At 42.1% G+C, this 17314-nt stretch overlaps 1 protein-coding gene across 2 annotated transcripts in view; it reads right to left on the bottom strand.

The window, feature by feature from the left end:
• Positions 1-16496, bottom strand: part of Fhos (Formin homology 2 domain containing) — a 201469-nt gene extending 184973 nt beyond the window's left edge. The window contains exon 1 of one of the 2 annotated variants that reach the window (XM_076375466.1): positions 16279-16496. In XM_076375466.1, the coding sequence (XP_076231581.1) occupies positions 16279-16443 (165 nt within the window). In that variant the 5' untranslated portion in view covers positions 16444-16496. The remainder of the gene's footprint in view (positions 1-16278) is intronic. The other variant, XM_076375467.1, reaches the window with a different exon arrangement.
• Positions 16497-17314: the final 818 nt, after the last annotated feature.

Raw genomic sequence — 17314 nt, 5'->3', positions numbered from 1 at the left:
TTACGAGACAACCTGTATAAACACGCGTACAAAATTTCCTATTTGCATCTTACAATTAAACTAAATCAAATTATGACCAGAGTAGTCCCCTCGCATAAATCTCACAGGCGTTGACTCGGCAAATCGTCAACATCGATGAGGGAACAGCATATCATCAGGAACGAGATTGCCACTGTACACGCTGCACCAGCTAATATTGATCCCAGCTGGTAACCACACGAAAATCTGCAATTTGCAATAATTTCGCAAACGGTCCCTCGACCGCGTTACCCGGCCATAACCTGTCCGTCATATTTCTCCGTCCTCGGTCTTCCGTGGAGAGGGTCCTTCATGAATATTAATTCCACGCTCCCGAAAATATAATGCGGTAACGCCTTTATCGCTCGGACAGTTGCACCAGGCGTATCGTTGCACTCGAGGAGCCTACAGGCCCCTCTCTTTTTCTCACGGGGCCCTCTTCCTTCTCCGCCGCCCCTTACCCTCCTCCTCCCGACCCTTCACCCTTTCTTTCGGCTCCTGTCCTTCGGGAGAGAGCGCACTTTATCAATATTTATGAACGACCCACGGTAAGGTCACTCGGAGGACGTTTTTTCGGGGCTCGGTGAAAAATTCACCGAAATACACGGGCAGCTGATCAGGATTCACGGCGAGCGGAAATATAATCCGCGTTGGAGGAACACTGGACGTTGTGGATCGAAATTCCCGGTGATTTACGCGGCGGATCGTTCGCGAGCGTTAAAACGGTTCCTAGCGTGTTCTATTTAGCTTCCGAGGCGCTTGGCGTTTGAATAATAGGTTTCTGGTGTTTTGGAGGTACTGTGCTGCTTCTGCTGTCGAAGTTTTAGTTTCGGGTTGGGGGCGGGGATTTTGGTTACACTGTTTGAAAATTATGGATTGCATCGTAGGTATCGTAGATATGAGTCTGTGGGAATATGTATATGGAACTATAATGTAATTGGGGTAGTGGTGTGGAAAACTGATATTCCTGGGAATGGGATATGTCTCTAATACCTTTTTTGCTTTCTCGGTGAACACGATTTCAAACTTTTAAATTTTGAAAAATTCAAAAATTCAAATATTCAAATATTCAAAGGTTCAAAAACTCAAATATTCTAATTTTCAAATATTCAAATATTCAAATTTTAAAATTTTCAAATATTCAAATATTCAAATTTTGTAATTTTTAAATTGTCTAATCCTTCCCAACGTCACAAATTCCTACCTTTTAGATAACTTTTCAAAAATTTATATTCTCTAATTCAATTTCCACCACTCATCATCAAGAACCCAAATCTATCCATAATCAAAAACTATACCTTAAATAACTTACACTTATAAACCCAGAAAACCGAAAACCCCTCACCAAAGACCGCTAATCAATCAAATCTACTCTGTCACTCGTGAAAAGTTCCCAGAGCAGCTGAATCGACTCATTGTCAGAATCCATTCTCTTCGCGAGTTCTCCTTGAAACAAATATGTACGCTGGGTCAGGAGTCACAGTGCTTCCCGTGAATGAAACTGGACACTCGGCCCGTGGAGGCCGAGCAAAGTGGCTGCAACATTCGTGGCGGAATGCAACGGTGGTCCGTACCAGTTAGCTATAATTATAAAAGAGCAGGCTGACTGGGACTATAGCTGAAAGAGATAGCTAGGCAGGTAGGCTGGATCGGTAGGCAGGGAGAGCGACTATCAAACGAGCTTTGACTCTCGACTACGAAGGGAGACCACGTTCCGTGGGAGAAATATCGTTGATGATGTCACGGAATTGTCAACCATCCAATTTTCGGGGAAAGTTTAGTGGTACATGTTAAGGGGAGCACGAAAATAGTCGCGAACGATGTCACAGGTGTAGCGCGAGCGAATATTCCGGGTCTCGTAGAAATTTAGCCTGTATTCTTAGAAACGGGGATAGCGGAGATATTAATAACAACAAAGGCGTGCTTTTTTATAGGCTGGAGCTCAAAACACTGTAAAAGCAATGTGGTGGTCGGTTATGTAACAGATTTCAAGGAAGCTTAACCCTTAACTGGTGTGACATGGTCTCAGTGTTTATACTTTCAATTATTTAGCCATAAACCAAAACTCACGCAATGGTTTCCCAACACTGGAATTTAAGAACCACTAAAATATTACTGAATTTTCATAACATAAAAAGAAAAAGGTGGCTCTCACTAACCCCAATCGAAAGGTCCTTTTCGCGCGACGATTCTGCTGCTCCAAGGAAGCGAAACTCCCGGTTGACTCATTCTCTGTAGGCGAGATAATTCTCCTTGGACGCATAAATTCACCGCGGACGGGTCGCGTATATCTTCTTGAATTAATCACACGCTGGCATTACTCATTTCGGATTACAGTTACTTGCCCGACGGCATATTAACGCGTCCTCCCCCCGCCCCCTTGTTTCAAAGTTTTATTGAACATTCCGAACGTGATAATTGCCTCTTATCGCGGCTGCGTGCTAACGAACTGTCGTAACCACGACCGTTATAAGAATTTCTTCACCAATACGGTTTCGATCGTAGCCGAGGAATTTCGGGATTCGTTATAATACGAGCGACTTTTAATGGGTCCTGCGTTCAAGCTTTCGGTCACGAATGACTTGCTCGTACCCTGGGTCGTGACGAAACATACTGATGTCTTTATCCATTCAAGGAACGCTTAAAAGTGTTTTAATTAGCATGAGGATGAAATCATTAACGAGAGACTGCCTGATATTCGCCTCTGCAATAAACAACTCACGCTCTCGAACGAATTCTTCGTACCTATAAGATCGCATGCCCGTGGAAGAGTGTCGACAAATTGGCTGTTTACGTCAAAATGCTCGAGTGTAGGTTCATGACTTATCGGTACAATTCCCGTGATTTATATCGACGTCGGTGATGATACACTACTACGTTCAGCGTTTAATTCGGTGATGATACAGTACTATGTTTTTCGCGGGTCTTTTCCGCGAACCGTACATTAGCGAGGGAAAATAGTCGTCTGGGCTTGCATACGAGTTGACTCGTTTCGATCTGTTAACGAGTACCTGCATCTTGGAAAGTACAGTGTCTAGTGACTAGGAACGCGGTGAAAATCTAGGGAGTCAAGTACGTTTCAAAGTCACTGGGGCTCGTAAACAGGAGATGGTATAAAGAGGATCTCGTGTGCTTCCTTTTTAATGGACTCTATAACCTTTTTTTAACGAGCAGTAACTCTAACCATACACTGCGCTTGTCTTTGGAACACAATGTTGAAATTCGTTTCTAAAAAGTTTTTAAAGCTCCAGTGACTTTTAACTGCCCTTGATTTTAGTACCTTCATATCAGCATCCTTATTATGCATATGCTTGTAAAAATATCGTTTGTCTCAGGGCTACAAAATTTGATGAAAAAAATTTAATGAAAAGTTATGGATTTTCACGAGAAGCGTAGTTCCATAAGATTTATCATCAGAGATGATTACTTATTTTAGTGGAACTCTGTTTTCTGTCACTAAGAGCGACATTGCTAGAACTTTACTACGATATTTCATTCTAAAAAATTGAACCAAGGTATTGAGGATTATTTTTTATGCTAAATGTAAAAAACCAAATTGCTATAAACGCTGTGACACCCCTCAGAAGAGTCAAGAGTTAATCACAGAAACTCCCCTTCGGAGACAACCAACGAGCCCGCATATTTTTTCCTATCCTCGAAAGCAGCGTAGATAGCAAGATAGCAAAGATAAACGAAAATCCCTGAACAAGTCTCCCAGTATAACTTCGAAACAGCGACATAAACGTTCCTCGTAAAAGAACCAAGAACCTCTCGCAAAATCACGGCCTCGAAAACTTTCTCCCCACGACCGCTCTTCAATTTACCCTTTCGCGTAACAACTTGTACCGTAAAAGTCCCCCGTGTAAATCAATTTGACCCGCGGGAAAGCGCGAGACCGACACGAAAAGTTCGCCCAATTTCCCTCAAATGGTTATTTATAATATCGGCTCCTCCAGCCGCGAGCGTCAGTTTCGCGGGATGATTTTTCTTCGTTGCGCGGGGAACTTCGGCCACGTTCCTTTTCGTTCGCTTTCTCTGGAGTTGGTAGCTCGCGAGAGAGGGAAAAAGCTGGGAAAAGCTGGGAAAAGCGAGTAGCGCGAAAAGTTATTCACGCTTCGGCCGACGATTCGCGCGCGCCCACGCTCGGTTGTGCAGCCTTAAAACTCGGCTTAAAGCGAGCCCTGTGTCTCGTCTTTTTGTCGCGCGCTGCATTCTCCATCCCCGTCCTCGGTTTTTCCTTTTTCCCCTTCGGCGCAGCGTCGAGGCTTTCGAGCCTCGCAATTTTCAAAGTCTTCGAGACTCGTGACTCTGCGCCCCGCTCGGTTCTCTTCCGTCGCTCGACCCGTTTATAAATTATTGCTCATTGTCGCCTGGAGAATCGTGATCATCGTCAATGTTCCAAATGGTTTTATTCTTCTCTTTTTTCCCATTTTCTCCTTCGAACAACCTCGTAAACACGGTAAGTATTTACCTCGCGAGTTGCAGCGGCTTCTTTCATCCGTTACATCGGGGGAAGAAAAGTAGCGCAAGAGTGGAGATTGAGAGGATTTTGAGAGAGGTTATTCGAGTATTTGGTAAATTATTGTCGTAGTAGATATTACTGAAATACTGAGAAGAAAGATAGTATGTTTCATAAGAAATATACCTTTGTTTAATATCATTTTTGGTTAAAAGTAACTGAAGTCACACTATTAATCGCTGCTTGAATATACATCTTTATATCGTAAATTATTCAAGCATTCAAGTAGTCAAATAGTGAACTATTCAAATATTGAAGTATTTAAACCTTCAAAGACAGTTCATGTTGTCTTGTTCTGATCTATCAAAAATAAAACTTGTTCTGTTTCTACAAAGTCATAGTTGAAGGAATTCACCGCTTGATTTACATTGCAAACAGTGAGTGTACACATTACCCGAGCAACATTTTATGGGTCCTTAAGGAAACGAGTTCTGCTACCATGCGTTAGTCTATTAAACGACTCTCTCAATCCATAAAGGGTGGTATTGCAGGTATTTCTATTTTCATCGAGTTGAGTCGAGGGATACAGAGGAATTTAATTAAATGCGATAGAAAAGCACTGAACAAACCAATAGTCTCTTTAAAATATCACATTTCACCTGCGGTAAAAATCTATCAATGGTAACCACTAATTAGATTTCCCACGCATTCCCCTCTCGTGAACCGATTTTTATCGCCAATTCATTATGTAGTCACGCTCATCAATCAATTCAGTCTGCGTTCATTCAAACGCTCACTTTATTTAATCGTCCAAAAATTTCCACATTTTCTACTCCAATATACTATTTATATATGTATACATATGTCGAAGGCGTCAAGAGATGGCTTGTATTGACCACTGTACAACACATCTTGTATTAACCCTTTTGATGACCACTAAAACATCGAAAAGTGATTGAAAAAATATTTGACTTTTTATATCATCAAAGTGACTTCTGTTTGTGACAGGAACGCCAAGGAAACACGTTTTACTATTAGATGCAGAAATTGCTCAGAGGGTTTGTGTCAAAATCGTGGAACTTTTCATAGAAAGCAGCTAGAAAGCCTCCCACACAAGGTTACAGATGAAATACTTCAGAATAAAGCAAAAATATATAGAAAGCGCTACAAACAATTTTTACCTTCGAAAAACTGTTAGTATTCGTTAAACTCGTCATTTCATCATTGTCACTTCCATCGCAAAAAAATGTTAAACTTCACATCTCGCAATGAAACACTCTAGCTGCCTTCTATCAGAAACTCTACAATTCGAACACAAACATCCTCAGAATTCTGCACCCTAAGTACCACCCAGCAAAAGAGTTAACTCTCATCCAACTCCCCTTCCCCACCCACCCGTCCCACAGTTGTCTTCCAAGGATCGCCACTAACAACAGATCCGACAGAAACCGCAAGGCTTCGCGAACGATTGATACCTCTCGCCACGGATGAAAAGTCAGAGGCACGACACCGCCCCAGGGCAAGGGCAGGTTCCGAGGAAAAAATACAGGTCCCCGGGTTCGTGGTCGTCCTCAATGGCCCTGGGTGGTGATTTACGTCTCTTTCTGGTGTCGTTATTCGGTGGCAGGATGGCACTGGCAGTGCACTTCGCAGTCCATTGCCGTGCGGCACGATAAGCCTGTCGGCCATAAAACCGAAATTTCGCAGCCTCCCAAGTATAACGCCTCGCCATAAATCGCAATCGTAACTCTCCATTACCATTCAATAGGAACGCGGAGGGGAAAAATGGATTGCTGGGAGCCGGTGTGCCGGCGGTGATCTTCTCCCGGGACGAAACGGGGCATGCTCTGTTTGACAGAAAATCGAGAGCGGCTAGAGCAGCTGAAATCGCTGGAATCGCTGGAATGCGCGGCCCCCTCAGCGCGCGCGATCTAATTGTAATATTATGTAACGTGGATACCTCGTTGCCGCTTGAACAACGCTGATATCGTCGCGCTTGGATACGCGATCCGGTCTCGCCTTCGACGGTTCGGCTACGAGCGTTTTATCAGCCGTGACGCGAATGCTTAACACCCTCTACGCTGGGACCATTGCACGCGCTTCCGGTGCTGCGCTGTACGGCACAGAGGCGAGGAAAATGTCACTTCTTTTTACTTTTTCTTCTTTTTTCTTCTTGTTTCTTCTTTTTTTGTTCTTTGAAGCTGATAAAGTTATCCTTACGACGTGGTAGGTGAATAAAATTTATTTTGGGAATGGGGTTGATGGTATTTTGTTTTAACCCTGCTACGTTCCTCGGGAAAAGCTTGTGTTAAGTGGACTACTTATTGCGAAAATGATGTAGATCAAAATTTGGAGAACGACTAATTTCAATGTAATGCAATAAAAAAAAATATCGGCAATTAATGTTGCTTTTTCGAATTCTTATTACGTGTGCATTCTGTTTGAGTCTTGACTCGCTGACGATTTCTTATAACTTGTATGTAACTGGATATGCATGGAAGACTTATACAATAATTTGGGCTAAGTTGTTCCCCTTTTTCTTTTCACCATATTGATCGCAGAAATATTACAAAAGAAACAAAAATAAGATACACACTTTAACACGAGTTCCAACCGATATGTTTTTAAAAAAGCAAAATCAATGAGTGTAATTATAAAACAAGTTATCGTGTCATATGTATGTACATTCGTAAAACTAAAGCCGAATACATTTCGTGATCAATAAAATTGCAATTACCGAGTATATGCATTGAATAGTAGCGACGATAAATGCTAAAGCGTCGATCACGGCGAGAGCAAAATGATCGAGCGGCTTTTCAAGTAACGACGCAGCCGTTCGTTCGATCGTGGATATCAAGATATTTATCGTTCCGCGTGAAAAATCGCCCGCGCGGCAGGCGTAAATTCAACGCCGCGTCTCGTTACATTTTCCGAGGAATAAATTCGAGAGAATGCACACTATAAATTCCAGCTCCTGAGGTACAGGCCGCTCATAAATTCGGAGCACAGCACTGCTTTAGCATACGCGACAGAATGTGCGAGGGTAAAGAGGGCTTTTTATGAAAGAGAACGTCAAAGAATATAAAAGACAGCCCTCGCGAGGTGCATGGGTACACTGTTGCGACGTTGTTCGTAGAACGTCCCTTTATCAGATATTTATGCTTGGACACCGGTTTACTCAACAAAATAACGACTTCCTCTTAATACACGACTGTTTAAATTATATTACTAAGTAAGATAATTCTATATATTGTGAATGAAAATATATTTACAGTATTTGCATTTTGTGCACCTGGCGCAGAGAGGATGAGTACTCTTAATGTAGAGTTGCATAAGAAAATCAACGCTTAGAAAAGTAGAATTATTTGTGAAACAAAAATAACTGACTGCCAATTTTCTTTTTCCTCAGCTTGAGATTGTATGGGGTCGATTTTCTCAGAGGTCCTTTAAATAGGAATAGATACATACACTGTCCCTTCCCTTCTCTTCCAAATCCACAGAGGACCCAGCTGACTTGATCTCCCACTCCTGAGCCACGTCCCCACAGACCTCTCAGTCCCCAGACTCTTCCCCCAATTTCCCCTTCCTAAAATTCTATTCCCTCTACTCTAGGTGTCCATCCTAGCTCTTTCTTGCTCCCACCCTAATCTCTGGGTTTTCCCAATATCCCTTAAGGATAAGATTTCACACACAATACATACTAATACTACATATAAATTTTAGTAAAAGAATTGATACGAGTAAGATGTCCATATTAAACCTCCTCTTAACAATAAATAAATCCACACATTTTCCTTTCCTTAAAAAAAAATTCAAGTTCGTGACCTATTGTCAGTTCAGTTAAATCGTAAAATTTCAGGAGGAATTGGATCAGAGCGGTTTAAATGAATCGAAACGAGGGTACGTGAAGGATGCCTTCGAGGAGGGCAAATCGAATTTAAACCGTGCCAAGGAACAGGCAAAATTGTATGGGAAGAACCCTAGCAGAGGTCGCGAGATAACCGGTACAGCAGGGCACACGGTACCTATAGGTATATAATGCCGAGACCATAAACATACTTTTTATTCCTTTTCCGAGAGAGTAACGCTCCTCGGTCCCGTTATGTCGGCGAACTGCCGAAGGAGGGTCCAAAGAGAACCGACCGCAGCATTTTGCGAACCGCTCGAATCTTCAGAAGCGGGAGGCAACATCTGAAACGACTTTAAAATTAACCGTATCGTAATATCCTCTTATAGCCGCGATAGAAATCGCCTGGACGTTGTGGGGAAAAAGAGAGGAGAAAAGAATTACAGTCTCGGAGTAAATCCCCGAAAAAGTGGAGAAAAATGATGCCTAGAAAGAGATTGCTTCTGTGATAATTCTACAGTGATAGTTGATTTCCTGTACGAACGTGGTATATTTGAAGAACAAATATTGGAAAAGCCTGAAAAAAAAATGCTCCGAGATATAATTATATAACATGTAGTTTTCATAAGGGACAAGGAAAACATAAGGTGTACAAGGAAGTACCTAATTTAATGATTTTATACACTCGATCTATTTGCTTCAAACAAGGAGCCTCTTTTCCCAAAATAGATAGAATATAGAATATTAGTATATGCACCACTGAGTTACACATTTTTCACGTGAAATGAGTAGAACAACAAGAATAAAAAAAATCTCTTTACTCCCTTTTTGACTTCTATGAACACCACTCTCAAATCGATGCATATGTTTTAATTTCATCCAAGACGAAAAAAAACGAATGAACTAGGACACCAATAGAAAAAAAGAATATTTGATGGATTAACTACACCAAAAGAAGAGAAAATACACTGACAAAAAGATGGCTATAACTGTCCACCTCCGCAACGACAATGGCGGACTCTCCCCAAGCAGTACCGCAACCGTGGCAACCATAACGAAGATCAGGGCGTTGAAACGGTCGGCAAATATGATCGGTGAAAGTCCATGGAAGTTAATAGGGGGTACGTCTCGTCGAAAGACGGGCGTTTTGAAAAGTTGCGATTGCTTCGGGACAGGTCGTGGCAGCTGAACTGAACGCGGAAGGAATACATACATAGCGAGCGAGGGAGCCGAAGGCTCGGGCTGCAGCGGCTCTGCGAAGCGTTGCGACACACCGACGGACGCAATTGGGTCAAAGTGTGCAGTCACGAAGGTGGCCGACCGAGGTTTCAGCGACACTGCAGTAATCGTGCATTTAACCGTGCACCGGGACCTCCATGAGAATAGTTGCGGCCGAAGGGCTGGCTGTCCCAGAAACGCTGCCACGAACAAAGGAACCACGTGCACACGGCCGCTTCTGCGCCCGTCTCCCATTGCCCCCAGGCCGCCTCCTCCTGCCTCTGCCCAGTGTTTCTCTTTCTGGCCATGGCCGGTGGGACGCGCGTGTCTCCTCTGGACAGTTTATACAAAGCGCATTCGCACGGGCGAGCTGAATGAAGCGCGTTAGCGTGTCAAACCAGACCGCCGCAAAGGTGTCACGCGTACAAAGCTATCTCGATCGGATCGTAAAAGCCCCTTAACTCCGATCATGGCTGGAACTAATGCGCACCTTTCGCGCGATCGGTCACCGCGGCGACTGTCAAAATGATAGCGATATGATTCTACGATTCTCAGCCTGGGTCAGAAGTCGTATCCCTGCTACTCCTTGTTTCCCCTGGTGTGTGATTTCTGGACTCCACATTAGGAGAGCTTGGATATTCACACGTTGCAATGTTTGGGAGTTACAAAATATTGTAATTCTCAAGTACTTGGGCACTCGATTACCCAGATACTTGACTACTTACTCACGCTTGACTACTCAGGTACTTGACTAGGTACTCGAGCACAGGACTACACGTTCAGATACTCGACTACATACTCAGGTACTCGGCTACATATTCAGGTACTCGGTTACATACTCAGGTACTCGGTTACATACTCAGGTACTCGACTACATACTCAAATGCTCGAGTACTCGGGAACTTAAATACATACTTACGTACTCAGCTACATACTCAGGTACTCAAGAATTCAACCAGTCAACATCTTCAAATTTCCATTTTCCAAATATACGATATTTCAAACATTTTAATGTTTTAGTATTAACCCTTATCGGACGTCAGATTCTCAGACCTGCGTGAACAATTTCACGTGGGTTTCCATATTCCAATTTCGGGAACTGAATCGCCTGCTTGAATCATACACAGATAATTCCATAGTTCCATGTGTGATATTCACGACAAGCGTAACTGTCACAATGCGCCTCGCTAATAAGCAATCATCGGACTAATTCTGTTTACAGAATCTGATGCTGATTATTCTGATTACATTCTGATTCTTAATCTAGATCGACCGCAGCACGGTAACACTGACATAATTTTCTCGCGTTACACAAATGCCAGATTTCACGTTTGATATCAGATGGCGATTAAGAAATACTTCGAGGTCGTAGAATGAAGAAAAATTGAGATCTCGTGGAATTGTTAGGGATTTTGTGGCAGAAATTCCAACAAGGTCGTAGAATTTAAAGCTGTTTCATGGTAGCTCGGGCTCTTCGCTGTGAAGAAGGAAGCGTTTGCGAGATGATAAATTGGAGTGGAAACCTGTTTATGCGACTTAATGATGGCTTCTTGGAATACCTTGGAACTAAGGGAATCAAACGTTCTTATGGCTTTTGTTCTCTTTATGGGAGTTAGTGTACCAGGTTGCAATAAGACAATGCTGAAAGAGTGAAAAACTAAGTATGTGTACGCAACCATCATTGACCCTGAGAGAAATGTAATTTATAACAGTGAAGTCACTTGTAATGTAAAATATAGCTTGTTGTACTACTAAGGACAGAAGCTTCCTCTTTCTATATGCTCTACATATTTCTCTATCGTGAGACTCGCAACCTTACTCCTCTTTCACAAGTGCTACTCAATCCTTTATTCTTACTCAGCTTTCCATAAATCTATTCTTCCTACTCTTAATCCTTAACCTTTTTACTCCTACGTAGAATTGCTTAAGTACTCGTACTTTCTAGACACCTGAAGCTTGCTTTAAACACGGCTCTGAGGATTAGTGAGCTACTACTTAAACGATTTGTCATCTGGGCACGGTAGAAGGCTGTGCACTTTCTTGTCACGGTAGAGAAATTTCTGTTCAGAAAGTTAAAAGCTGGATAGTTATTTTTAAGGGAGAAAGCTCGAACTCACTCCAATTTAATTAACCTTAGATCTCGGTACCAATTGATCACCTCTGACTCCCATGTACCCACTTGCTCTCATGTTCCTCACGACACAGTTACTTACATCGTCCCGTGTTCCCCATGATCCACGTAGCCATAAGTCTTCCCCTATTTACACAAAATTTCAATTTCACGTATCCTCCAATAAATATACCTTCTTTATCTGTGCGAATTTAAGCTAAAAACTAAACTTTTCTTTTTAAAATACCCAAAAGCCTATATACCCCTCGGTTCTAATCCCTTTAGTAACTCTTGAAGGTACAGGCCAAAAGTTTGGAATTTCTTGCAAGCTTTTATTAAAGCTATACTACATAGGAAAGTATTTTTCATTTAATATTAGTACATAGCTACTTTCAGTAACACAATTGTTGACTGTTACATTCGATTCTTTACCCTTTAACTGTTTACCCCGAGTAAGACTCTAGCATAGCAAGAAGTCTATGAAATAAAATAAAAAATAAAACATGTTTCTTTACAATTGCTACAATGTATAGAAGTATTTTAAAAAATTAAAAAATATATTTTATTACCAAAATTTGTAACTTTATTAAACTGTTAAAAGGTTAATGTAGACAGTGATTCCAAACTTTTGGCCAACACTGTACCTCAAAATCAATGTTGCACAACTCTCAAACACCGTTTTAGAACGCGAATTCCCCAAGAAGCTCTGAATCGCGACTACGAACGTGTGCGTCACGTTCGAGTTTGCACAAAGCGCGGCAGCGCGATCGAATGAATGAAACACGTGAACGTGCCAGGTCGTGAAGCCACAGAGGCGTAACGACTACGCAACTACTACTCGCGATCGCTTTGTGCCCGAGAAGAAAGCCAGCCAGAGGATCCCCTGGATCTGCAGAATCGGCCATTAATAAATATAGTTATGCACGCGGAATTTATGATCCTCCCTTGCACCTCCCGCGTCGTAATACGCCGAGCACATTTCTCCATTGCTGGCTTCTTAATAACGTCGATTTGTAATAGTTACCCGATCAGGCGACTGTGAAAAGTGTGCAACCGAGCTGCCTCGATATCGACGGGTCGCTGATAATAAATTTTGAGGAACGATCAAGCCCGAAGGTGGAGTTCGGCGCGGCGAATCGTCTTGCTCGCTTTAAGATACGCGCCGCTTTCCAGCGATTTTTCTCCCCCCTTGTTAATTTATCGAACAGCCTCTGGTTCATAGTAATTTTACTGCGGCATACTTGCCCCGTCCCGAGCCTTTATCGCGCTATTTTGTCTGCAGCTTTGCGTGGATAACGAGTTCCGTGAGAATTCGTCTGGTTAATGACACGTTAACTCCAAAATAATCTGACTGCTTCGTTGAGGACGCGAATAAGGCGATATTATTAATGGCAATAACGTTTTGATTGCGGACTGGCATCCGTTACGGGTTGCTATGAACCGACACTGTAAATTATATGATTACGCGGTACTGACAATCAAGTAGATTGTAGTCTCTTGAGGATTATTGGAATTACGCATTTTTATGACTTTCGGGTCAGAAAAAGGTGAATGGCATTCTAGTTTGGGATCAAGTATGTAGTCTAAAATGATTAAAAGTAATTAAATTAATTATCATTCGTGACTAAATACTATAATTAAGTCTGTTAATTTGAGTGAAGGAACTTCAATCTATGTACAACTATTGGGGTGGAATTTTCATTTCTTAGCGAGTCTGGAATGGAAATTTTCAAATATTCAAATATTCAAATATTCAAATATTCGAATATTCGAATATTCAAATATTCAAATATTCAAATATTCAAATATTCAAATATTCAAATATTCAAAATTTCAAATATATCTACGAAATTTCGAATCTCCAAATCTACGAAAAAAGTGTACGATTCAATTAAATACACAATTAACAACAAGCAAAGAGGCAATACAAATGATGTATCTATTACTTTTCGAGAGCCTCCGTTAGAGCCTCCAAAACATGAAATTTCGATCAGCTCACAGAGTAAGCCTAGAAAAAAAATCGAGAAAAATCCCACTTCAGGAATGCACGATCACGGAATCGTCAGCGATATATTCACGTCATCTTGAGGTATGAAAGAACGCAATCCGCGTGGAAAAAGTACGCAGAATCCGCGACAATGGAAAACCGTAGCAGCCAGTTTCACACTCAGAGAGACGATAAGGAAGGAAGTGCCTTTCAGGGAAATTGTCGTCGTTTCTTGCGAGCCGCGTGTGCCCAAGGAAAAAGTTAATTTGAATATTCCGCGGCTATGACGGCGCGATGGTTCCGCGGCGCAGGAAGTTCGAGCGCGTATTTGAAATTTTTATGCATAAATTACGCGGCCTGTATCGAAGCCAATTTCATAAATATTAATATCGCGAAAGAAAATTCATCCTCCCAACAGTTTTGTGCGCGGATATAAATATATTTCTGCGCGTACATATATTATGACGACGTGTACGTAAAGAGCAAAGGAACAGAGAAGCTTGTTTCTGGTGGAAAATTTCTGCAGTCTCGAGGATCTTTAATGCAGCTAGTGGCTGCATTAAACGAGAGTCCTATCTGTTATGAGAACAATTTTTGTCCCCAGCACGTGGAATATTCTGTCACAGATGAATTTCCTTGTGCTATCATTCTGTCACACGACTATATCTACATTTTCCCTCATAGCGGAAAATATTTTGTGTTTAAACACCTACTCGCGTATTCTTAGTAAGATTCTTGCTTACTAGTACATAACTTCTTACTTACTTAACTATGACTAATAAAAGGCACGTGCTTTTAAGTCGTCGATTGGAATATTTTATGTTTGCGAGATAGTTTTATTATTATGACACTTAAATCGTTAAGTAAAGTATTGTTACATGAATTCAGTAGATCAGTGTATATGTATATGTATATTAGTCTATAGTATATACACATATCCACTGAATCAGTGAATAATGGATATGAGGCTTTATTAAATGAACAGTTGATTTATCCGTCATTTGTTTTCTAGTAGAGTCGTGAACTCTTTGTAGACTGAGGTTATTTATAGCAGTGTAACTTTCAGTGACAGGAATGACAATTTGCATTGGTCAAGGTTATGCAGAATCATGTTGCCAATTAGTGGAACGGTTTAAATTAATGCACGTGACTCTAGAATCATGCGAATATTTATATATAAAGTGAAGGCTCTTCTATAGAATACTAACAGCGACATACATGATTGGATAATATTTGTAATATTAAATGATAAATTAATATTGAAAAAAAAAACGAATCTTGATTAAAATAACTAGTTTCTTGTAGTTTTTTAACGTAGGAATCTCATTTAATACTCCATGCAAATGAAGTTACATATTATTTAGACATCCGGTATATTATGGTCGACTCCTCGTTTACTCGTCCAATATTTTCATATTTTTGCACTAAATCGTACTCACCTATTACCGAAACTGTTAATTTAATAATCCACTTTCTAAAATCTCATCATCATTACCCACGAGCAAAAACTCCTAATTATGCCACTTTCCTGGCGACTAGTATCCTAACCAAACAGATGATTAACCCACTCGTTCATACATAGAAATATGCATCTTCGTTGAAGCCTAACGCATACATAAATAGTTTTAGTTTCAAATTATTGCCATAAAGATATTAACTCATTAACAACATTTAAATTCATCTGAAATTTATCATAGTCAATATTACAGGACCCCAAAATATTCAAATTATACTTTCGCGCCATAAGCTATTCAAACCATATCTTCCCGCCATTGAGCATCCCCACATTCAAGTAACATAAATTCCCCTATTCCTTCCCAACAGAATTTTCTTCCCATTTTCCTCCACTTTCAATCTCTGCCATACTGGCATCTGTTATAGCTGACTTTAAGCTGCGTTTCCATTAGGCAGCTTTTGATCGGGCATCCAAGTTGTTCAATCTAAAGTCGATCAAAGTTGACCGTGTGAACACATTTTCGACTGCCTAAGTTGAATGATCTTTCATTGTTTATCTGAGAGTAGACCATTCGTAGTAGACTGAGAATAACCCATTCGTCTATCTTTGATTGGAAGACTCGAATAGCCGACCAAAAGTTGCCTAAAGCTACATTAACACTAAACAATTTTTACTCAGGCAACTGAGTTGATCAACCAAAAGTTCATCAAAGTTGTCCATGTGAACCTAATTCCAGCCAAGTGGAAACGACAATTTCGATTAACTTCGGATTGATCAACTCGATTGCTCGACCAAAGGTTGCCTAATGTAAACGTAGCTTCAGGGCCAATGCGCACGAGCGATATTTTGACGCACGATGTGTTCCTTTCTTTCCCCAATTGCAAACAACGAAGACAGACACGATTGCAACGAGATCGCGCGTCAAAGCATCGCTCGTGCGCGTCGGGCCTTAAGACCCCGACTCACGACGGAGAAGAATAAAAGAAGAGAGTCGAGCGAGTGAAAAGTCAACGTCGTTGGAGTAGCAACAACATCGTTAACCGCGTGCGCGAGGGATCCTTGGAATTATGCTTTCGCGCGATCCAACGTCCCGGGGCCCCCATGCGATAGGCCATTAATTCGTCTCGCTTCGGATCCCTCGATAAACGATGAATTAAGAGGAAGGAGTGGAGATTGGACTCACCCTGTGAGGCGCCCGTAGAAGTCGATGCACCGCCGCGAGCTGGTTAATTAGTGGCAAGGTCGCGCTGAAGGTGTGCACAGGCGGCCTAGGTGGCTCCGGATACGAGCTCGCATAGGCGAACGGATCGACGTCATTCAGATACTGGACTCGGCACGTCAGAGACATCTCGCGCTCCCTTCTGTTTCTCAGCCGTAGAAAACGGCCGATTGTCCGAGATATAGGCCCCTCTTCGTCCCTCGATCGAAAAACGGCGGAGCAACACTCACACACAGACACAGGACACCGCGGGGCACACCACTACAGGCGAGGCCCTGTTCCAATGTTCGCGAGTCTGAGCGGACCGCACGACCGCTTTACGCGAACGCACGAACCAGTTCGTCGTACCGCCGATTTATTTTCATTCGAGTCGCCCGGCTACAAACGAGAAAACGAACCTTGCTCTCAATCCCCTCTCTCTCCTTCTCTCTCCCACGAACGAGGACCGACCGTTCCTTTTCCCCACGTGTCTCTTTCTTCCTCCTCGCGTTCCATTCGCGTCTACCGGCTCGACGAAACAGAGGCTCACGTGAATACCTTGATCGCGGTGAACCGATATTCTCTCTTTCTGTCGCGGTATCTTTCTTTCTCTTTTTCTACTTCCCTCTGTCTTTCGTTTTATGTGAATGAGAGTGACGACGCAGGATCGAGGAAAGCTGCCGATTTATTCTCGTCACCGCGACCGAGGAATGCCTTCGTACTGTTCGATCGATTGCCTAGTATTTTGTTTTTTTCTTCTTCTTTTCCTTTTTGAAAGAGAAAATGTGACTGGAAAATTCTTCCTCGATTCTAGGGAAATATTTGGTTCTGTTTGATCGAGCTTGTTGCTCCCTCGTTCGAGCTGACAATCGATGCTGGAGCAACAGCGCATCGGGATGGTTATTGTATGCCTCGGTTGGTACGCGTGAAAGTGACAATGTCGGAACTGTAACGACCTTTGACTCCAGGCGTCGTCCCGGTGAATAAGAAACCGCGTCGTTTTCAACCGGTCGACGACCTC

Source organism: Calliopsis andreniformis, chromosome 3, assembly GCF_051401765.1.
Source record: "Calliopsis andreniformis isolate RMS-2024a chromosome 3, iyCalAndr_principal, whole genome shotgun sequence".
Lineage (NCBI taxonomy): Eukaryota > Metazoa > Arthropoda > Insecta > Hymenoptera > Andrenidae > Calliopsis > Calliopsis andreniformis.
This window is presented reverse-complemented; position numbering and strand designations above follow the sequence as displayed.